General features: G+C 41.2%; 1 protein-coding gene across 2 annotated transcripts in view; it reads left to right on the forward strand.

The window, feature by feature from the left end:
* The window catches only part of CTNNA2 (catenin alpha 2), a 1,170,309-nt gene that overhangs the window by 421,792 nt on the left and 723,721 nt on the right, over nucleotides 1-24,796 (forward strand). For both annotated transcript variants that reach the window (XM_057742313.1, XM_057742314.1), the window contains exon 7: nucleotides 11,337-11,540. In XM_057742313.1, coding sequence (XP_057598296.1) covers nucleotides 11,337-11,540 — 204 coding nt within the window. The remainder of the gene's footprint in view (nucleotides 1-11,336; nucleotides 11,541-24,796) is intronic.

Here is a 24,796-nt window from a genome sequence, read left to right on the forward strand (position 1 = left end):
GACTGGATAAAAAAGAGGGTCATTAATGTAGAGAGTTAAGAGAATGAAGTGATAATATGGCTGTGTTTTCAGCCAAAGAGTAAAATCAGTTTTCTCTCTTCGACTTTCTAAAGACTCAATTTGATTAAATGCAGTTTGGACATTTGCTTTCTGATCAATCCATAATGTAAAGCTGAGGATGGTTACTTTTGCCCTACCTTACTGTGATTCGCTGTTAACGAGTGTTCCTGTCAGAGCTTGAGACTGTGCTCATGAAATGCCCACAGCAACTCAGCGACACACCCAGGTGATAGAATTAGGCAAAATGAAACCAGCTTCCACCAGGTCAAAGCATCCAGTAGGAAGAGTCCCACAGCTGGACTTCCTCACCCAGTGTTTTTATCCATTACATTTGGCAAATAAACAACTCTGTTTTGCTAAATATCAGGTTCTCTTCTCAAATGAAATTAATGTGGGCTTAGATAGATTTCTCTTTGAAAAAAACATTAAATATCTAAGAATAAAAAGTGCTGTGTAATTATCAAGTCATTATCTTTGTCATTTATTTCCAATTAAACGGAACTGTTTAATTACAAATAATATCCTGAGTATATTTTAAATGGTATAATTAGTTTATCTTTAAGTATATGCCTGAGAAGAAAGAGTAAGAAATTGATTTTAAAATGCAATTTTAAAAATTAAGGCAAATCTAAAAGTGGAGGTTAGAGTTTCTCTGTAGCTTAATAAAAAAAATATTTAAAACTCAATACCTTTAGTATTTTCCATTTCAAATGTTACCCCAATTAGGCCATGAAAAACTTTTTACCTACAGATAGAAAGAGTCTCACTGGGAGAGAGTTTGGCAAAGAATGAAAAAGATGAAAGTGTATCTATGTTAATTATTGATACACTACAGGGAGAATAAGTGTTTAAAACTGAACAAATAACACTTTTGATTTGTACACCTCAGTTAATTTATTAAAATGGTCTTGATTTATGCTTTTATCTCAGACTTCAGTCTTTAAAAGAAGTATTTAAAGGATTCAGAGCCAGAATTCTAATCATGCTTCATTGTCAGTAGATGTCTTTCATTCTCAATTTTCAGGAGTTATAAAATTTCCTTTTTCCCCCTCTACCTATAGGCATTTTAATGGGAAATTGGGAAAGGCCACCTCAGGGATTACTAGTCAAATATTTTAAACTGGATAAGAGACATTTACAGAATAACACTGTAGGGCATAATTAATCAACAGGTGCTACCAGGACTTGTTCATTTATTTGCTTTGTTTTGAATTGTATCAGTGCAGCAGAATAATACAATGAATAAAATTAAATGCCTTTACAAATCTTGATCCTGTTGGAACTCTCTGTGACCTCTATGACCTAGACCCTTTTGACAAGGCCAAGGCAGTAGGAAGCTCTGAGCTGAACCAAAGCTTATGTTTCACTGTGCAGGCTCAGTCATTTTCACGTTTCACCCAGGCTGGGGCACTGTTCCCTCCAGACCACATGTCTTTGTACTTCTTCATGCAGCAAGAAACAGAAGGACTCCTGAATTTTGTACGTGGGAGAAAGAGGAAGGAAGGAAGGGAGGGAGGAGGGAGGAAGGAAGGAAGGAAGGGAGATTTTATCAGTGAAACATAAAACCTACCCAGTTATACCCCCAATCAAGACAGAGCACACAATTTAAATATTTGGAGGTAAATAGGAGGACGGGGTGATGATAAAGTTGCAAAAGAATGGGAGTAAAGACATGCACCTTGTTGCCTATTCTGGGAAAAAGCTCAGAATAATTAAAGGAGAAATAATCCCTTGCTTAAACATGTATTGCCATTTAAGTTTTCTGATTTGCATTGCTTTAATTACTCCAGATCTGAACGACTTATTTCTTTAGAAGAATGACTTTGAGTAATGTTACCTTCCTGTGTGAGAATTTTTTGTGACATCTTTGAAAAATGACAGTGAATGGCTGCAGAAGGGCATGTTGACATTTATTCTTGCTTGTTTGATTCGAAATAGTTATGTTGGAGAGCAGGTGGTGAGGGTCCAGTGTTTAGGAGGTAGAACAGCAGAATTTATTATTTTCCTTAGTTGCTGCCTTGAACTATGAAGGTAGTAGAAACACAGGGCACATTTATCTTACAGGGTTGTCACAAACAACAAAGGAAACCATAGGACTTACTTATACCACTAGCATTTGCTTTTTCCATGTTTATGATATTAGATTTGAGGAAACAATTGATTAAATCGGTTTTCTTTCTTGTCTTTTCTGGCATTTGGAAAATTCTGTATACGTTTGAGATGACTAAGTAGTTCTCTAGACAGTTTAATTAACACTGAAATTCAGAAGATCTAAAGATAATAGATAAGATTTTCTCCCAGTCTTTAACAAGCAGTTTCTTGGCTACTAAAGAAAAAAACTTCACCTTCCTCAGCTGTGCATTGAAAATCTTGGGAACTTAATCTGTGGGTGTAAAACCGCTCCATTAGTGTTGTGTGTGCCAGAACCTTTCGCCTGGCATAACTGTAAGTAAATATTTTAATATATTGCTTTTATGCTCCCGATCTTACCACGTACGCCAATCATGCTCAGTTACTTACAAATTCAGCCTTAAGAGGGTTAATTCGTGGCTCAAAAAAGATTAAGAAATATTTGTGTTTTCCTTCTTGGTAGAAAAAGTATACTATATTGCCTGTTGACCAGTTTGAAACAGATAACAAATTAAAAGTAGGATAAAGTAGCATTTTAAGAGCTTTTTTTAAATTTTTTAAAATTTATTTATGTATTTAATGTATTGGCTGTGTTGGGTCTTCATTCTGCATGTGGGCTTTCTGTAGTTGCAGAGAGTGGGGGACTACTCTTCACTGCAGTGCTTGGGCTTCTCATTGCAGTGGCTTCTCTTGTTGCGGAGCACGGGCTCAAGGTGCGTGGGCTTTGGTAGTTGTGGCACATTGGCTCAGTAGTTGTGGCTCACAGGCTTATTTGCTCTGCGGCATGTGGGATCTTCCCAGACCAGGGCTCGAACCCGTGTCCCCTGATTTGGCAGGCGGATTTTAACCACTGCACCACCAGGGAAGCCTGCGTTTTAAGAGCTTTTATCCCTGATCATTGGTCACAGTTTTTCATACCTTCTTAGAGTAGAAAGAATCAGGTACAGTACTACTGCTGCTTTAGTGTCTGAGATGGAGAAATGGCTGTTCCACTGACTTCTTCGTGGACACCAGCATCACACGTGCAGAAAGATGCCCGTGGGAAACGCAGTGTGGTAGCCAGATCCCAGACTCTGGAGCTAGAGGGCATACATCCCAGTTTCAGCTCTGCCCTGTGCTTGGAGTGTGTGCCTGGACAACTCATCCTTCTTCAGCACATTTCTTGTTGTATCTAGTTGACATCCAGGTGTGTTTTTCTGTGTGCTTTGTTTTGCAGTTCTTGTTGTTGTAAATTTGCTCTTCCAATTGGACAGTTCTTGCATATATAAAGGCAGTTGATTTTGCATATAAATACAAGTGCTTTCATGAATTTTTTTTAATTTGCGATAAATTTGTGGTTGATTCTCATTTTTTCTAAGTTAGCAGTTATAACATCTGCAATCAGGCATACGCAGTTCTATCTTCTTCCTAATTTAATACCATTTAGTTCTTTCTCTTTTCTAGTTGTTTCCTAGAACCTTCTGGAAAATGTTAAATAATTTTTTATGAATTTGAAAATATTTTTGTTTCATCACAATAGTAGTCAGATTGCTTCTACTACCTTCTGTTGAGCCTGATGTGGCTTTTGGATTACAATATTTATAAGTAAATAAGTACATACACACAGATATACACATTATTAGCACATAGTTTCCCACTGATAGCTCCCTAGCTTCCAATTTCAAAGGACATTTTCGGTCTTGATTTTATTTGCCCTCTTTATAAAATTCCTGACTATTATCTTCTATAAACTATGGCTATAAAATCTCCTGGATATGGTCAGATCTCTCTGACCATTCTTCGCCATGTCATTTGTGGGCTCTTTCTCTGTTATACTGTACATTGAGGGTTTCCCAGTGTGTCTTGGGCTCACTGCTGTTCTCATTCTGTTTCTTCTCCTTGGAATAGCACATCCATTCTCATAGCTTCCACTCCAGCCTTTATTCTGATGATCCTCACTCTTTAGAGCTGGCCCATTTCATACACTTATAATCAACTTTTCACCAGACTTTTCCACTTAAATGAACCATAGACACTCTAAACCTGTTCTTCTTTATCTGTTACCTATCACAATTGTTCAAAGTCAGCTAATGTTTTCTTAAAGAGCCAACAGGAAATATCGCAAGCTTTGTGAGCCATACAGTTTCTGTTCTGACTTTTAAACTCTGCCACTGCCGTGTGAAAAGAGCCGCAGACAGTATGTAAATGAATTGGCCTGACTGTGTTCTAATAAAACTTTATTTACAAAATAGGAGGCTGACCCCCAGGATATAACTGGTTGATGTACAGTTTTTGATGTTACCCGTGCTGGAAATTTAGATTTTATCTTTGACCGCTTTTACATTCTTATAGCCAATACATCTCCAAATTTTACAGATTCACATATGTCCCAATATGTGCCCTTAATCTTTTTTATACAAACACAATCTTGTGCTCAGCCCATCTTTCTTCTGGGCTCTGAAGGCTTGGTAATTGCTTCCCTGCCTTCTCCATCTATTCCTACCAAAGCTGACTTCCCTAACTGCTGGGGAGAACTTTCTAAAACCAAACAGGGTTAAGTCACTCCTGTGTTTTAAACTCATGATGACTCTTCACTGTCTGAAGGGGTATTTACAGAGAAGCATCTTTCGGCATAAAAGGCTCTTCAGGACATAGTGGTTGCTCTTTACACCAACTCTGTCTCCTGTTCCTTTTTCTGTCTGTTCAGGTCCTTGGAGAAGCAAATCCCAAGATAGATGGGGATAGATGTGTAAAAAGGAATTGCCTGTTAAGGATAAAGTGGGAGAGAACCAGCAGAAATAGGCCAAGAGAGCTTTTTGTCTTCAATGCAGTCAAACACCTGTGAAAGGAGAGCGGAGAGAGAGAGAGGACCATGTAGGAAGAGCCTCAGCACAGTTCTGAGCAGGTCTCAGCAGGGCCAGTAGGGAGGCAAGAGCAGGCACAGAGGTTGCCTGCTGGAGAAGTCCTCCCTGGGCAGGAGTGGCTCCGTGATTGACAGGGGCTGCCAGGTCGAGTGTGGCTCCTCGTGACACTGGTGGATCTACAGTTGTAGCAGGTGGAGACGGTCAGTTAACTATGTTCACACAGAAGTTTCTCTTACAGGAGAGCTGCTTGGAGCCCCCTCCTGGCACCATACCTGTGACTTCACACCTAACACTTCAGCTTCCATAAACCTCTTCTGATACTCTTCATATACTGTGGTATCTTTCACCTCCGTGCATTTGTTTCCACTTCTTATTCAGTCTGCATTGCTTCTTCCTGCCCCCCTGACTTTGCTTGGGCAACTGCTCTTCACTCTTTAAGTCTCAGCTGAGGAGTACTCTCCTCCAGGAAGATCTCTGTGACTACCTCCCACCTCCCACTTGTGCAAATTCCCATCACTCAGCTGTTCCTTAACATTGTCAGTATATTTTCCAAATTGCAGTTGGCTGTACACGTTCTGTTTTTATTTTTGACGAGACAGTGAACCTCTTGAAATAAAGGATTCTTCAGTCTGTGCCCTCAGACACCCATAGTAACTGGCACCCCTTTGTTGAATGAATGGCTATACTTTCGATTGTCCATGGGAAGGGCAAGTTGACCCAGGTGACATCAAAGAAGACAGTATCACAGATGATACTTATACCATTATATTTGGTTTAGGAGAATCCCATGTTTTTTTTTTAAATAGGAAATATATTTTTATAATTATGATTCGTTAGACTCATTTCAGCTGAATATGGGCAATCTGAAACCATGGAAGGAACACTGGGCTTAAAGTCAAAAGCCCTGTGTTCAAATCCAGGTGTCCTCGTTTCTAGCTGGATGGCAATGGGACGACATCCCTGGCATCATTTTCCTCTTCAATAAGATAGTAATATCATGGATACAGAATTGTGGACCTACCAAACCGTTTGTAATACATTCAACTTTTTGTTTTGACAGAGGTGTCTCTGCTGCCTCCTATGGTATCGGAGCATGAACCGAGGATAACTCAGTGTCCCAAGATAGTACTGAAATTTTAGATCACATGACTCCTCGTAGAGAGAATGCATGGTTAGGTGCAATTTAAAAGCACTGCTCTTCATATACACAATGAAATATTACTCAGCAATAAAAAGGAATGAAATTGAGTTATCTGTAGTGTGGCGGATGGACCTAGAGTCTGTCATACAGAGTGAAGTAAGTCAGAAAGAGAACAAATACTGTATGCTAACACATATATATGGAATCTAAAAAAATGGTATTGATGAACTCAGTGGCAGAATAAGAATAAAGACGGAGATGTAGAGAACAGACTTGAGGACATGGGGAGGTGGGGAAGGAGAAGCTGGAACAAAGTGAAAGAGTAGTATTGACATATATACACTCCCAAATGTAAAACAGATAGCTAGTGGGAAGCAACTGCCTAACACAGGGAGATCAACCCGATGACTGGTGATGACCTAGAGGGGTGGGGTAGGGAGGGTGGGAGGGATGCTCGGGAGGGAGGGGATATGGGGATATATGTATAAATACAGCTGATTCACTTTGTTGTACAGCAGAAACTGGCACAACACTGTAAAGCTATTATACTCCATAAAATAAAGAAAAAGCAGTGTTTTTGTAGCAATTGTGTGTGGGGTGAGTACAGGTAAATGTATTATTCTGGGAAGTAGTTTTGAACTATATCGTCCCCTGAATGATTTCAAAATCATCTTGAACTCTATAAAATTTTTATAGAGTTCAACATTGGAAAGCATGGGAGATCAATTATGTAGGATGAGAGAGAGTGTTATAGCACCAACCCGATGACAGAAGAGGATCCTAGCCTCCTTTGCTTGGGGGTGAGTTATTAGCGCTGCTGTCTTTTTGGCCATGCTTTCCAGTTGCCACTCCATAAACTGTAAGGATGAAAACAATAATTTTCAAGGTAAAGATGTTAATAAAATATAAGTAAAAATCATGAAGCACAAAATATTATGCTGGTGAAATAAAGGGAGTGAAAATAGATAAGATAAAAAAATTAAAATAAGGCTTATTTTTAAAAAATGAAGGAAAAGATAACGTAAGAAACATAGCCCCACAATTTTAAAATGAACTAAAATGACAATTTGAGATGGACCAAAAGATCAAAAGGATAAAAAGATTAAATGAGCTTTAAGAATGCAAATCAGAGACTTAGATATTTAAAATGTAAAATCTCAGTGGACTAAAGTAAGTCTGTACAAGTGGAAACAGCATAAAATCCTCTCGCAGGAGCATACCTTTGTCATAAGGATAGAGACAGGAAGCCTTGGCCTTGCCCTTTCTCTGTTTGCTGCTTGCATGTTACCCATGAAATGTTCCCTCTTTCATCAGAGAGTTTTCATTCCGCCTGCAGCCGCCGCCGCTGCTGCTGCTGCGCCCCTGCTGGCCAGTAGAGGGCAGCCGCACAGGTTGAGCTGATGCTGGGAAGTGCGGAGATGGGTTTGCTGATGTGAAATGAGCCCTGAGTGTGCCAGCAAAGAGAACCTGCTCTGGTGTTTCTTTTTTTAAGTCACTCCCAATACTCAGAAGCAATTCTCCTCCTTCACTCCACATTGGCTTTCATTCTCTGTATTTCTTGCTCAGGATTCAGCTTCAGGAGTTTGTTTTTTCCTATCACTTTAGCAAGTATAGATGGTCTTTCCCTCTAGTCCTTAAGCCTCTGGCTTCATTTGATTCTTTTTTTTTTTATGATTGTTTTCTGATTTCCTAAAGCCTGGATGAGAGCTCTCCAGTTCTCTGAAAATACACACACATACACACACACAAACAACTCATACCCTCTCCAGCCACACAGTCTGAACCCATTCACTCATAGATAAATGCACACAGGCAATCCACACCCCAACACAAAATACACACACACACACACACATACACGCACGCATGCACGCAGATGCACGTGCATGTGTGCACCGTCCTTTATGCCTTTTCTCTCCCCTAAGAGGCTTCTCCCCATAGCTGTTCACATCCCTCACTGAAGCGCTCCCCAGCTCCACCAGGGATATAGATTGGAACATTGTAAATGTTCTGTTTCTTTTCCAGGAGTTTTTTTAAAAAGCTTTTCCCCTGTGATCCATAAATAATGAGTAATTCCATTAGAAATGTGATGAATAGTGTAACTTTTATGGAGAGTTTTTCAAGCTCAATGTTTCAGTGCATTTACTTTCATAACAGCCCCAGGCCATGGCAGGTACAGCACTCATTCAGCTGACACTGTGAATTCTCTCTTGCCATGTTTCCCAAAGTGTGTTCCTTAGGTCCTCACAGATAATGCATGCATTTTACAGGGGACCCCCTCTGTGCTCAAATAGGTTTGAGGGATGCTTCAGTAAACTGATTCCTTTAGTGCAGAACTCCTCAAAGCATTTCATGTGCTGATTTACCCTGGGCCATGCAGTATTTCCAAAACATATCTGGCCAAGGAAACATATTTTTTCATCAAAACATTACATCTCTAAGCTCAGTGTTCCATGGAAAATAATTTAGGAAGTAATGTTATAATGACAGTAGTACATCTTCCTTGTTCTGCAGAGAAACTGTTTTACAATTACCCTTATTGAGTTCAAATTTAACTCAGTATATTTCCATCACATTGGCATTTCTCTATATTCTTAGTCTAAAAGTAGAATAAAAATCTATCCTAGAGCTGATGTATAACTCTGAAGTCTCCTGAAACCTCAAAGCAGAACAAATACCTTTCACTGTTTTATGTTAATATGGGTTTCTATAAAAGACTACTTTGAAATCAGTAATCCTTATAAAGGAAAACAGTATAATTATATTTTGATCAGGTATTGCTTTAATTAGACTATCAGTACTTAATGCATGTTACATGATAAAAAATATTATAAATGCCTCATATTAAAAGCAGTAGAAAGAAAGAGAGAGGATTCAAATGGATGGCACTGGGAAGAGTCCTTGCAGACGTAGCTCTAGTACAGACGGCAGGTGGGGCAGGGCACCCATGACCCCCTCTCAGTTTTCATTTGGGAATCTCACCTGTACGATATACCCTGCAAAGCCATGCACAGTACTGAGACTTCCGCATGATTTTTTGACACCGTTTGCAAGCTTACTTGGGCACAAGGGACAGGATTTGTATAACCGTAGTCTGAGTTAAGTAAAAATTATCCTTTTCCTAAGTTCTAAGAAAGTACAAATGTGGAGGTAGTCTTTATGCCCAAACCTGCCATAGGATAGCTCATAGGACCTCATACATTTGCCCATAAACTGAAGAGAGAGCTTTGACCAATGAGTAATTTCCTAGGAAATCCACAATTCCAGTGGACCTCAGACCTGGTCTGTGTTTAGTGGGTGCCTTCCTTCCTTTCTTCTTTTCCTCCTTCCTTCCTTCCTTCCTCCCTTCCTTCCTTCCTTCCTTCCTTCCTTCCTTCCTTCCTTCACCACCTGCTTCACTCATTCCTCAGGACCTCATCATTTTGTGCTGAAAGGATTTCCCTGCTGTGGAGATCTGCATTTTAGCAAGACTCAAAGAATCAGAGCCACTGATGGTTTGAGCACAGCTTGTAGAAAATACCTTACGATGCTTTGGAGAGTTAGGGCAAACTTTCCCAGAGCACATACTCGGATCTATTTTGTAATAATTAAAGCAGCTATTTTATATCCTATTAGGAAAAAAATCATACAAGTGTCTTTTATGCTCTTCACCCTCTTTTTAGCACTAAGCACTCTAGTAGGCTCATAGTAGGTACTCAGCAAGTGGGCGTTGGTATGACTACCTACTATCATTTGGTTTCCTTATTATATTTATAGATATGTTAAATTATGTTTTCTAAACATATATATATATAAATACATACATATATGATGATGAACATCAAAGGAAAGAGCAATAGAATGGCAGTCCCACCAAAGGATCCAAGGGTTGGAAGACCATTTCCTCCATCACCACCATGCTGGTTCTTGGACCTCGGAACGTGCACCTCCAGTGAAGACAAGCAAACCTTTCTTTCAGCAGGTCATTCCACTTTGATTAATGTTGTTGGAATGATCTTCCTTGTTTGCAGCAGAAAAGGGATCCCCAGTGGAAACCAGCCATGGGCAAAGTCAGCCTTGGCTCTCTGTTTCCTGCAGTTAGGTATTACACACTTCATCAGTCTCTCTGCTCCCTTGACTTGCTAGAAATACTATTCTCCAGGTTCTGCACCTTTCCCTCTAACTATATTTTCTTTCTTCTTTTTGAATCTTATCTTTCTGTAAACCTTTGGAAATTGGGGTTAACTAGGCCTTCTTTGGTCTGCCTTTGTTCTGTTCACTCTGCTAGTATACCGTTCACTACCTTGTGTCCACATAGCCCTGATGATTCCCAGATCCTCATACAGGCTGATAAATCCGTTGAATTCTGGATCCATATTTCTGTCCATTTCTGGAACATCTCTACCTACATGTTTCCAGGATCCTCAGATTTAGCAGAGGCAAAAACTTGCTTAAATTCTCTGTGACACCTTCCCTTTAGGAAAGTCTCTGTTTTCTCCTTATCTAAGGTCTTTCAGAACATGTTAGCACTTTTATCAGGATACTGTCAGTTCATTGTGACAAAACACACACATATACATGCACATACATTATGAATCCTTTTCCACAATGCTAATTTTTATACAAAATATATCATTTCCTAGTTGAGAAGTAACCTGTTACATATGCCTTTTGGATGCTATTTACTCAGGTTTCAAAAGGCATCCTGCGGTGGGACACTCTGCCTCTTATGAGGGGGTTGCAGTGTGTGTGGCGGCCATCACTAATGCGTCCTTAAGTTGTTGGTTACATACTTTGGTCTAGTCTGGGGCTGTAAAATCTTCTGGTAGCCCCCCAAAGTGCTCCACTGCAATGTGCTTTCCTTGAAGGCTACAAATTAAAAAAAAAATGTCCAGCCAGTGTCACAATCTCAATCGAAAACTCTTCTTCCATTGAGAGAGCCTTTGCCAAGAACACATTCTTGAAACAAAATGTGGCGTTTTCTCCCTGAAGATTACATTCAAGACAAAGTATCTTACAGGCAATTGAGACTTTGTCAAGGCCACTTTAGAATGTATCCAGGTAGCCAGTTTCTTCTCCACGGAGCGTCTTGTCCTGGCCTCAGAAATTTCTGGTTTAGAAAAAGGGGTGCAAAGGCAGCTGCCTCTCCTCTACTGATTGTTTTTGCACTGTGCTCCTTTCAGAACAAGATCATCCTGGACCCCATGACGTTCAGCGAGGCCCGGTTCCGGCCGTCCCTGGAGGAGCGCCTGGAGAGCATCATCAGTGGCGCGGCGCTCATGGCCGACTCCTCGTGCACCCGCGACGACCGGCGCGAGCGCATCGTGGCCGAGTGCAACGCTGTGCGCCAGGCGCTCCAGGACCTGCTCAGCGAGTACATGAACAACGTAAGTCCCGGGCTCTCGGGCCCGCGCCGCCCTGGGGGGTTCCGGGGCGCGACCTGGTGGCTCCGCAGAAAGCAGGCACAGCCTGGAAAGATGACAGGTGACCCGCTAAGCGAGTCTGTCAGGTGAAACCTCGGAGTGTCCTGTCTTGATTTCATCTCGGAATGCATTGGTAGTAGAGAAGAGATTGGTGGAAGAGGTTTCATAGGAAAACCTTGGCTTTGTACCTGAGTGATTTCTGGGTCGTTTTAGTGGCTGGCCTTTGACTTAGGTAAGATTTCAGTTGGCATAAGTAGATGGTGGAGATAACTGGGGAGGCACTGAAGTTCTCTACACAGAGCCATTTCAAAGCTGAGGACAGGTGTAGATGCCGGTCTTCATCCCTAAGAGGCATTAGGAAATATGATGCATTTTCAAATGTTCGGACAGAATTGGTTAAGTTGGAAAGTTCTAACTGCAATAAAACTTGGGGAGGCTTTATTGATTCACTGCATTTAGAGATTGTTATGAGAATGTCTCCAAGTTTTCAAATGGGTATTAGTAATATTTAGAGACTTGGCAGCACAGACACCAGCTGTTGTCTCCCACAAGCATAAAATGTTCTTGTAGACCTGGAAACTAGACGGAGATGAAGCCATATTCTTTGTTTTGAAAGGCACTGAATTATGTTTGCATTGATTTGCTACATTCATTCAGCAGAGGTGATGTTGTTAATGTCCAGGACTTGCAAATGTGAATGACCTGGATTTTCTCCTATGCTGGACTCCAGGGTTTGAGAGAATTCAACATAAAGTGGGAAAATGTAGTGAGGTCTTGACATTACGTGTTGAAAGAATGCCCTGGGTAGTTGTCAGGTAGGGAACGGGGAGTCTGAAAATCTGCTCCTAGCTTTTGAAGCCCACCCTGAGTCCTGTTGGAACACCCTGAGGCCAGGCTGAGACCGAGCGGTCAACCCATGCCCTTCCCTCCAGCCCGATCCGTCTTACCACTCCCATCCCTGACATGTAGGTCCAGGGGTCAAGCCAGGAGTCAGCAGTGGCAGGCACTGAGCTGCTCCTGCCAGACCTTCCAGAGAACTTTGATCTAGAAAACAAAAAGATGTATAACACCCTACTAAAAGCCAAAATTTGTTTCCTTTCCATACACCTTCAGATTCTTTGATTTTGGAAGACTTGCCCATTTTCAGCTCACAAAGAATAAGGTGCGGATGTCTCCCGTGGTACTCAGCTGCTTATGAGGACTTCTCTGTAGGATCTGGCTGGCCAACACTGTCTGTGATTTTGGTCTACGGGTGCTATGCAGGGTCCAGCTAGACATGTCTACTGCCAGTGTCTCCCATCCTGTGTCAATCTTTTGAATAACAGATTTAACAAAAAAAGAGGGCTTATAAAATCTGGGATTCTGTGTATTTGTTTTCAACAAAATGGTCACAGGCTCATGATTTGTATGTGGAATTTGGTTTTATATGAAGGCATGCTGGTGTTTCTAACAATGAAGAATTACTGCCAAAGAAGGAAGTAGAAACTGCAGAGCTCAGAGTGATGGTTAAGATTTCAATATAAATAAATCAGAAAAAGAAGTATGTTCCTGTGTTCTTTCAATCACAGAATGTGATTAAAGAAGAATTAATCGAGTTGTGATGTAATTTTCAGTTTGTTGTCTAGAATCCTGTCAAGTAGAAGTTTTTTCTTTCTGTACAAACTCATACAGATCAGCAGAGCTGATGGATTTTTGTGTTTTATTGACTCCAGGTGCTTGTTTTTCTGTTCACAACCTTGTGATGCAGAAATGTTTTGTATTCTTATTGAAAATTTGGTATCTACTTTGATATGGTTACAGATAATATGTAGGTGGATATAGTGCTTAAGTTTTAAAGTGTGCAAATCCTATTCACTTTGAACCACCAGGATCAAAGGCTGAAATAAGACACCTCCTATTGACTTTTACATAAAGTGTATAAAATTTACTTGGACTTCACACTTCTTTGGTGATTTCAAGGTAGAATTGGATGCAGCTAGACCAGCTCCCTAATGTCTAGTGCACTCGTTTCTACTGCTGCAATATCAACTTACATTTATTTTGATATAGCATCTATGCCTTACTAAAAAGTCTGTTGTAGTTAACGACAACCAAGAAATTAATTGTGACTAGGCTGTTATATTTCTTTTTCAATTTTGTAAACTCTGGAAATGAAGGTATTTTCAAATTATCACTCTGCGGATTTTCAGCTTAATGTGCTAGGCAATATCATCAGGATAAAGAAATAGATTGAGAAGAAAAGATTTTAAGATTGGCATAACTGACACTTCTGATGAGATCGGGTACATTCAGGGTGGTGTGGCCACCAACAAAGCTGACACTTCTGGGTTCTAAAATCACCTGAGCAGTTCCTGATGAAGATTCAGCTTACCATGCTCACTTGTAGGTGAAGGTGTTCTAAAATCATACATGTACATGACAGGTGGTATGAAACGGAGGGAGATGGACATTGGAGAAAAGAGCAGTGCACTAAATAATGAAGAGAAAATCGTCTGCATGGGGCAGGAGCCATGTTTTAGCCACATGGATGCGCTGAACTCAATAGGGTACCAATTGTTTGTTGGATATTTCCACAAAGGTATATTCAAATTAATGTATGTGTGTGTGATTTGAAGATGTAACAAAATCGTCCACGTAAAAGAAACTGTGGTTTGAGGGGAAAAGGGCTGAGTGAACAGGTGCATGTGGCAACACTTATGATCACAGAATGTGACAGCATTAGAAAGATTGTTGAAATGGTTTTAGGAAAGCCTTTGGTGGCATTATTTTTTTTATCAAGTTTATGATGTAATCCAGAGAAGATTCTTAAAAATAATCCTCCTTTAAATAGAACATCATTATTGTACATATGTGGAGACTAATGGGTAGAAAGAGACTCTTTTTCAACCTTTGGATTAGTGCCATCAGGGCGGTTGTTGCGGTATTATGCTTAGTGCTATAAATAGATTGAAATTATAATGAAGACATAAACTTGTATCTGCAGCTTATAATTTTATACAGCTGTTTTTCAGTGGCAGTGAAACTCCTTTTTCATCAAAAAAAAAAAAAAAAAAAAAAACCTTAAAAGTGGCCCCATTATAGGAAACAATTAAACGTGGTATTTTATTGACCAAAATTTCATAATGTATTTGATTTAGAATATTGTATTTATGTAATGGATGTGCATTGTGTGTCTGGCTGCTTTGTGCCAGACATATTGCTAGGATTCTGGGGATATAGCAGGGAAAGAAATAGACAAAATCCTCTGCTGTCATGGAGCTTACACTCTAGGTGGGGGAGACAGAGAACAATTAATCAAACAGTCAATCAGTTGAGCAGGAGTTCTCTCTCATGGTGATAAGTGAAAGGGAAATATAAATCCTGGGAATCAGCAGCATGGAGTGTAGTTGTAAGGATGACCTAGAAAGGTTCCCCAAGAAGATGACACTTGGTTAAAGATCTTCCAGAGATGAGGGAGCAGAGAGCACTTGAGGTCTAGTGATCCTCGACCTTGTGTCAGAAGGTGCCTGAGCTCTTAAGGAACTTTCTTGGAGAGGCTTGAAAAGTGAGTGGGGGTGGGGTAGCAGGAGATGGGGTCTGCGAGGGGACAGGTGTCAGACTATGCAGGGCCTTGTGCCCCGTTATTCAGAATTAGACTTTTAATGGAATGGGAAGCCACTGGAGAGTGTTGGGCAGAAAATGCCATGATTTCGGTGTTGCGGCCAGGCCACAGGAGTTCAAAGGGTGAAAAAGCAGGAGGACGGATGAGGAGCCCCCAGAATAATTCATGACGGGATGGTGGTGTGTGTGCCAAGAGGTAGCAGTGATGTGAAGTGCTCACATTCTGACTGCTTATGAACATGGAATGGCCCCTAGGCAGTGTGAACGGCAGGTGCAGTTGTACCAGCTGCCCTAATGTGGCATCTTCAGTTTTGATATCTTCATGTGGTTTTGGCTGCACAGAAAATTCTAATTTACTCAGATGTAGTAACACTTTGTAAATAGCTCGCTGTGCGATGCCTGGATACCCTGCTAAGACAGATTACATTTGAAAAGGGAGTTTGATAAAAAAGTTTTGTTTCAGAGTTGTGTCGCCAAAAATATCCAAGTTTGGTTCATATTCTCATACATACAAAAGACTAAAAAGATATAACACTTATTCTAAGTACCAAAACTAAATGCAGAACAACACGGAGATGTGTTGAACCAGTACTTCCTTGTGCACAATGCAGTTAGGCTTTGGTGAGGAAATGTGATGAGCAGAGTTGACTGGACCTTGTGTGTTGTGGTGCTGACTGCCTGACAAAACACTGTGTTGCTCTAGGTTGTTCTTTAAAGACTAACACACAGCTGCAATTTTCTTAAACAGTCGCACGGTTAAAGATTCTTTGCACAATGATGGCAGAGACTCGGGTGGCATAAAGGAATGACTTTCTGGTTTCATCTGCGTTAAAATGTGACAGCTTATTTTTTAATTTTGTTTTTATGATTAATTAAAGTTATATATTTTTAGAAAATATTGGAGTCTAACTTTTTTCAAACCTTTTGAAGCACCTAAGTGAATCCCTGGCACACTGTGTAAACACTAGTGTAAATCATGTATTTAAAGCACATGAGGACGAATTGATGTGGAACATATATATAGCATTCCAAGTGCCTGAAGGGTCATTGTCATAGCCTTTGCCATAAAGTATAATTTAACATGAAGGGGGTTCCTCTTGGAACCTCCTTGCGAGGGGTTGAGGTCTGAAATGAGATCTCAAAAGGTCGTTTCCAGCCTGGTTTGGGGCCATACCCCACCAAGGCTCCAGCATACAACAGTACACGAGGATCATGTAGAGTGACATCCAGGGTCTGCGGAGCCCTGAAAAGAGGGGGCTTCATACTTTTTTTCTTTTTTAATGGTGCAAAAGAAATATGTGTTCATTGTAATGGATAAAAAACAAAGATGGAAGAAAAAAATGTATTCACAATCTCACCCCCCTAAAGGTAATCATCATTGATAATTTTGTACGTGTCTTTTCAATGTTTTTAAACTTATATATTTATACACACACAGAGACACATGTATGTTTTGCTTGGAGTATTAAAAAATGAACTCACTGTAAAAGGTGATTTGTAATCTATTTTCTTTACTTAATATATTATATGTTACCGTATCAATAAACATTCTCAAACCTTATGTTGACTGGCTGCATAGCATTTTGTTATATAAATATGCAATGATTCATTTAGAAGCAATTCATTTTGAGAGTATTTTTACAGAAGAGCATTGGCAAAGATGAGTAGGCAAGACTTCTGGGGCTGGCAGTAGACAGGAGTGATTGAGATACCAAGCAGACTGAGGAACAGAGTGAGAAGGCAGGGAGAACACGGCTTCCCAGTTTCTATGCTTAAGGGCTTCCCTGAAAATTTTGTGCAGTGAACATTTTGTAGGTACAGAAAATTGAAATGCCTCTGAGGTTCTATTTAAAGTTGTCTTAGGTATATTTTCCTGTACTTCATCGACTTTCTGTATAAATTTGATATTCATTTATCAGAATTTCTGTAAGTTGGCTATGCGTAGTACTGCCAAAAGGGGCTCAGAACAGCTAGTGGACAAGTTCAATAGTTACATTTGACCCAGATCCCAGAGAAGGCATTGAAAGCTTCTGAAGGGAGTGTCATCAGAAAGATAACTTGGCCATCGAAATTGTCATAATGTTGGATTTCTCCACAATGGGAAGGTAGGAGAAAGATGGAGTAGTTATTATCACGTAAGAATGAGGGTAATTGTTGATTAAACATAAAATCTGTTTCCAATATTATCTACCCCTTCTCATTTCTCTCCCTTTTGTAATCATGTAAAAGAGTGGATGAAATTCACGAAAGCCACTTTGGCTAATTCTTAGTTTCTCTGCTAAAAGGTTTGGCCTAAAATAGAGTAGAAAGCAATGTTTAAAAATGATTGTGGGACACTTATGACCTAATGCTGCTTATACCTCTCCCCCCATAATGGTCCTCCATTTTAAGGGGAAGTTAAGAGTTATCTTAATGGGATTGGTAGCTTTACTCAAGGGAAAGAGTCCTAACATCCCAAAATTGGTGCCTGTGTTGAGAAGGTTTTCCTTGCCTCTTCCTTATTTGAAATTTTTCTTCTTGCCCTTTCTCCTCCCTACCTTCAAATATGTGCAGTGCCCACATCTCTATTAATTTTGAGGTTGAAGCTCATCTGTGCAGTTATGCTTTTTGTGCAAAACCTTTGCTTCCATGAAGAGACAGTTAAAATTCCATTGTAGTTGGAGGTTCTTACTCAGACATTGAAAGAGTACAGCTGGTTTACCAGCCCGTTCTCTGAGGTCTAAAACTATCCTTTGAATCTGCTCTTCCATTGAAAAATGGTTGGGATGGGAAGTCATCTGGGTAGTGCATGAGGCCTTGAATTATGGTGTCTGCAATCCTATTTGCCTGCTTCCCGGCAGTTTTCAGTGTGACTCCATGAGGTACCCTGAGACAAGTACAAGGTCTTGCAAATTTTTTCTTTTTTCCTCTCCATCCTTCTTCTTATATTAATATTGTATTCCTTTGCTATAGTGGGATCTCAACAGCCAAAGGAGTGTTGTTGGGGGGCACGCAGGCCAGAACTCAGGCACAGATGGTGGAAAAATGTCCAGCCATGCTGGAGGGCCATACTCCTTGGCAGGAAATAACGCAGGTGAGCGTGTAGGAGATGCTTTGCAGGGACTGCATGTCCTACAGAGCATGAGAAGGTTCCGAGAGCCTCCAGGGGGAGATCCAGACGAGCAGGAGGCTGGTTGACACTAGGGTGACCTGGGCACAGTCCCACTGTAGCTACAAGGCCCAGGTGTAGGAGACATCTGGTCCCTGTGGGGACATGGCAGGTCTCCTTGGTCTTAAAGGACCCCAGGTGTGGGAATTTATCCTGGTGGGGAATTTGAAAAGTACAGCGTGCCCATACTCATGTCTGCTGTTACTTATCAACAGCTCAGGACACACAGTTAAACGGCTCACAGGATCCCAGGACAGATGTATCTAATCAGGTTATCAAGATCAGTTCTCAGTGCGTCTCACACACTGCCTCCTTGGCCAGGAAAAGTACTTCCTCCATGAAATCCTCCTTTTTTCCCCACTGTGTGTAGTTTAGCAGAGTTTAAAACAGGTAGCCTTACCATCAAAATGAGGCTTCCAGTCTAGTTCTGTAATGAATTAAGTCTGAGCAACAGAAGTCATAGCAACTCCAGGAGCTCCCTGGTGACTTCTCTATTGAGGAAAAGCAGTTCTGAGCAATCAGTCTTTCTTTCTCTCTCTCTCTGCCCCTCTTCCCTCTCTCTCTTCTTCCTTCCCTCCCTTTCTTCCTTCTACCATGTTTGTGCATGGTAGAATTTCTTAAAATTCTTTTCAGTGTGTGGAAGAACTCACAAGAATGTAAGGGAGTTACTCAGAGATAAGAAATGACAAGAAAACAATAGACTAGAAATAGGTCTGCAGATTTCTCTTGGTCTAGACTTGGTTTTTAAGTGGGACAATATATAAAGAAAAGAAGGCAAAGTCTGTGACCCAGCTGGATGGCCAGGCAGATTAGGGACCTCAGTGTAAAGCCTGGATTTTCAGGTGGTGTCACTACGAGGGCATGAGCTAAGGAAATAAAACTTCTGTGCAGAGAGAAGCAATGGAAATACATGCTGTCTTGGCTTTTTAAAAGCAGGAAAAAAAGAACCCCTCCTCTGCCACCAAGAATTTCCAGCCATGATCTCAAAATCACTCAGTTTTTAGGCTCAGAATCTGTATTCGAGGGTGACCTAAAGTTTATTCAGAATATCATGATAAGTCATTCTAGGTGGTGGATTGCAAGGTCCCCGGCAGAAGCAAATACCAGTCCTTTCTAAAGGAATACACTTTAAACACAGGCCTCAAAGACTTTCTGCAGCTAAAGTTATGAGGAACAGAGTAGCATTCCAGAATCACAGAAAATGAAATGATACAAGCCATGGTGATTGACAGTTGGCCCAACCAATTATAGATCAGAACCACAAGGGATGAAGATCTGAAATTATTAGACACAGGTTACCAATTATCTTGAAAGCAATTAAAGAGAGCACTGCAAGTGTGGTCGTGGAACAAGAGAACGGACTGGGCAGCCTTGGAAGGCAGGACCGGGGGTTGTGTGGTGGAGGAACATGGGTTTGTTTGAAGGGCTGGGACAGGGGGTTCCTGGTTACAGCCAGCCTGGGATACTGAAGAGAGAGACATGGTCACGGAGAGTGTCCGGAGTGGTGCTGCCAATCACTTCTGGAGCAGGAGCTGCTTATCCGTTGTGGCAATACCTTGGGTAGATAGTAGTCACCTTATCTACAGTGGATTTCTGTAAGGAACTGTTTTTGGCAACAGAAAGAATAGAAAATCTAAAGTGAAAGAGGAGATGAAAACAAAAATCTGCTTTAACAGAAAAATTAAGTCCCATACTTAGAATTCCAGCTAACTTCTCTCCTTATCAAACACACCCCTTCGCTGAGTCCTTGAGAGTTGGTTTTGAATCGTACAAGGTCAATTGTGAGACAGGAAGGGGCTGTCTCTGACTCAGCCAGGGAGCAGAGATGGTCGACAGAGTTGACTGCTGAGTCATCAGGTCGGCCCTCCCAGTTAAGACAGCCTGGACAGCGCCATCCATCAATTGATCTTCTTGGGAGAGCCTTTCGGGTATTTCAAGGAAGACCTCACAAAACTGTCAGGGAGAGCAGCGGGCTGTACACCACCACCAAGCCCGTGAGCCTGGATAAACCTTTCCTTTGTGTTTCCAAATGACGTGGCAAGCCTTCCGAAGATGAGCTTCCAAGGGCCTCCTGGCTTGGGCCTAATGCTGCCGTGAGCCCATCCTGAAAAGTTTCTCTTGATTCATTTAGGAAAGTGTTACACTCTGAGAACTAAGTGGTTCACTGGTGGTGACGTCTCCCTGTGCTTCAGACCCACCAGGCTCTTTATTGCTTCGGCAACTTTGTACTTACCATCCCTCTGGAATGTTCTTCCTCCAACTTTGTATGGATGGCCCTCCTTTCCAATTTCAGTTCGCTTAAGTTGTTCTTAGCCATCTCAGTATATTGATTTCTGTTACAGCATCTGCCAACCTCTGGCAGCATCTCTTTGTGCTGTTATTGTCTGCTCCTCCACTTGAATTTCAGCTCCCGCGGGGGGGATGTTGTCTTATTCACAATCCCCGGGATCTAGAGAATCTAACCTGGAATAGTAAATAAATATTTTTGGAATGAATAAATGACTTCCCTTGCATCCTCTTCTTTTGATTGTCATAATCACAATCATAATTATCATCATGAGAAGAAAGAGAAGAAGGAGGAGGAGGAAGAGGTGGCAGAGCAGCGAAGGAGAAGCAGCAGAGGTATCAGCAACATGACACATGTATTTTGAGTCTTTTGAATCCTGTGTTTTGGAACAAAGTGATTCACCTGTTTTCTCTGCTCTACTACCTAGATAAACCTGTAAGTAAATTAGCTGAGGTTAACTATTCTTGCCTTCTTCATGACTCACTTTGAGGTACCCAGACATTTCCCTATAAAGCTGTATTTAAGGCCCCCATCAATTCTTTCTAGAAAGGCCGAAAATGATGCTCCTAGTGACTCTCAGTAGAGGGAAAAACGATATGAAGCGTGCCACTTGCTTTTCAGTTCAAAGAGCTCCACCAGGCAGCTCACTCTTAATTCTGCCATTTTAAGTGTGTCCTTCAGGGTGACCTGTTTGGGCATAAGTTCTTGGGGGTGTAAGTGAGGGGCTGGGAGGATCTGGGCCATTTTAGTTCTGCAGAATTCTGCAGCCTGGACTAGGAACTTTGGAAATTACTTACCTCATCAGCGCCTAGAAGGCACAGAGAGTTTGTACATGTAGCTAAGAGATAAATCAACAGAAGAAACGCCTCATAATTCAGCTGTTGAAAAGGAGACAGTCTCTCTCCAGAGGCCCTGCCCAGACTGCAGAATCAGAGTTTCCTGCAGAGGGGGTTGATACATGTAGCAAGTACCCCCAGTGATTTCTACGAACAGGCAAATTAGGGAACCCCTGATGTAACACGTTAGTAGATTAAGTCGAGTCAATTTAATACAGAACGGGTTTTAAATGGGTTTTCTTTTTGTGAATGAGGTTGAATACTTTCATAAGAAAGCAGCAAGTAAAATATCTCCTGGGAAGTCTTATTAAGCTGTGTATTACTCAGCCTGGACATTCAGGATTTCGGAAGAGACTTGTGAAGCTATGTGGCTAATCTTCTTTGAATTCCTTAGAAATAGACAAGCAAAGCTGAGGCTGCCTCTTACCTGTGAGCTATTAATTGAAGGGTAGCTGTTTTGTTTTGTTTTTTTACCCCCAAAGTGCACCTCCCTCAAACACCTCTTCCAACACATTATTCCCCCATTTGTAAAAAGGTAATTTATCATCCTTGGAAGGACTCTGCTCTCACTAAGTGCCAGAACTGAAATATGCATTTTCACAGATTATTCAGAATCCTTTCTTAACAGCTTAATTGCTGACTTCAGTCTCTAGTAACTCTGCAGGTTGGGCTGTAGCTAACAGGTTACAGCATCAACCCCGAGATTTGCCTTTGCCAGTTCACGTGTTGAATTGGGCTTCTGCTCTGGGTCCTTTTGGTGACTATTCTAGGATACTGTTTCCTTGAGAAAGTAACATTTTGCCTAGTGATTCTTTTTTTTTTTTTTTACTAATTAATTAATTTGGCTGTGTTGGGTCTTTGCTGCAGCACGTGGGCTTTCTCTAGTTGCGGTGCGTGGGGCCTGCACGGGCTTCTCATTGCGGTGGCTTTTCTTGTTGTGGAGAAATCGTGGCCCGCTGGCTCAGTAGTTGAGGCACACCAGCTTAGTTGCTCCGCGGCATGTGGGATCCTCCCAGACCAGGGCTCGAACCCTTGTCGCCTGCATTGGCAGGTGGATTCCCTGCACCACCAGGGAAGTCCCTGCCCTAGTGATTCTTAAATCTATCTACATATCAGAACCCCAAAGGGAGGTGTTGAAAAACGCATATTCTAGGGCTCTACCAGTTCTAAAACAACAGAATCTCCAAGGATGGAGTTTGAGAGTCTGTATTTTAGCAAGGTTCCCAAGGGATTCTCGTGTCTGTGGCCATTGTTAGCAGCCTTGCATCAGGCCAGCATGGTGGAATCACCCGAATTAACCAGTATCATCAGATTCAGAGACAGGTACCATAATTTTCCTTTTCCTTGGTTTTCTCAATAGTGTTTTCAAAGTGTTATTTACTATTATTAATCTTCACCCCTCCCCCCAAATTCTCTTCCCCCACACCCTGCCTTGGAACCAGTGCATACCTTTGCAGACATTTGTATTTCCTTCCCCTTTTCCCCCTAAAATGCCTCAAGTACAACGTTGGCATGTTATGTGAATTTCATCTCAATGCAAAGAAGAAGACAACATTGGCCTTTATATTATTCAGTGTGCATACTTGGGGGTTAGGAGGAATCAGTTAAGTGTCCTGTAGTCTGGAGGCTGATTTCACACTTCTGATCCCTGCAAAATAGACACACAAATCATTTGGGAAAGGTGTTTTTTTCTCTGTATTTGTGAGACATTTACAAACAAAAAAATTCTCTAAACTTCATCTTATCTTATATATTGCATCTTTTCTCATCATTGGACTAATTTTATGCTTGTTATCTTTTCTGTTTGCTCTCTTTCCCGTCTTTATTAGTTTTTCTTCCACCATTTGTAAACCCTATAAAACCGCATGCTTCCTTGCTTTTTTTTTTTAATTTTCATAGGATTCTCAAAGGATCCCCATTCAGCTTTTTAAAGCCCCTGTTTTCTGATTTCAAGCCATTTAGATGAAAATGAGTAACAAGATATCTGCAAAAAATAAAATGGTTAAAGACATTGTCAAGGTAATGTAGATAGAATTGAAATTGGAATTCAGGTCTTCTGGTTTCTTTATCACCATTCTTTGATTCTTTTCATTACATCATGCCTTATATCTTAGTGGGCATAGATGTAACATTGGATTTTTTTATATTTTCTTCTCCATTTAAGCCCTGTACCATGCATGACTCATCTTTCCCCTAACATTCTTTTTGATTTCTCAGGGTTAGTTGGACAGTCGCCTCTAAACAAGTCTTCCTTTTCTGAGCATCTATGGATCATATCAGAACTTTGTCAGAACCCCAGATAGAAAGCAGACAAAAGCAGCCTTGTGGGACAGCCACCAGACTTCCTCGCAGAGAGGCAAAAAGGAGCCTTTGTTGGCAGGAGTAGGGGGTTAGGGGAACAGACAGTTGAATCTGGCTTTTTCTCAACAGTACAGCTTCTCCTGGCTTCAGTCTCCAGGTGAAGGCTGTGGACCTTGTAGGAGACAACAGCAGAGGCAATACACAGAGGAGCCAGCGTTGGCATGTCCATCTGCCCATAACTGCCCAGGTGGTCAGTGTGGTGGCTCTGTTCTCGATTAGCCGTGTCTGTCCTAAGACCCGCCTTTTACCTTTTTCTGAAAATAAACTACTAGTTGCCTGCAGCTTGGATTAGGAGAGAGGATCTAAGGTTCTAACTGCTAAGTGGTGTTTCAAGCAGTTGTCTTGCTTTTAACCTCACCATTTTCCCACCTTCCCTCCAAGTCTCAAATATCTGTGTCTTTGAGGGGTTTGCAGCACAAATTGGGTTGTTCTGAGCTTTCCCCCATTGTGGGCTTGGAATTCAGCATTCTCAGACCTGCTAAATGAGTTAGAACACTTCCCTCCAATATTCACTCTCAGAATATCGCTGCGGCTATTTTCTCCTGTTGTCTTTTTCCTTCGGATTGATGCCTTTAGAAGAAAATTGCTCTATGGTCATTGGAATGGGTTTCAGAAAGGAGCAGTGATAAATGTGTGTATTACATCTGCCATCTTCAGCCACATCTTCCTTTTATTTTAAGGAAGATTACAGGTTCCTTCCATACCTATGTTCAGAGTCTGCTGTTTTGCACCCTGAGTTTACCAAGGAAATGAATGGGGCTGAGATGGTCAAAGCACATTTTCAAAGTGAGCTGAGAGTGTTGGATAAAAAAAGAGGTGAGACATAATGTTTGCAATAAAGCTTAGATAAGGGGATCTGTTTCATCGAGACACTCTGTTACATTTCAGTGTCACACTATTCCTAACAAAAGCATTACAGATACTGATTCCAGTTTAGACCTTGAAGAATGTGGTTTGTAGTTAATGTGGGGTAGTTATAGAAGCAGAG

The sequence above is a fragment of the Hippopotamus amphibius genome, chromosome 7 (genome assembly GCF_030028045.1).
Source record: "Hippopotamus amphibius kiboko isolate mHipAmp2 chromosome 7, mHipAmp2.hap2, whole genome shotgun sequence".
In the NCBI taxonomy this organism is placed as follows: domain Eukaryota; kingdom Metazoa; phylum Chordata; class Mammalia; order Artiodactyla; family Hippopotamidae; genus Hippopotamus; species Hippopotamus amphibius.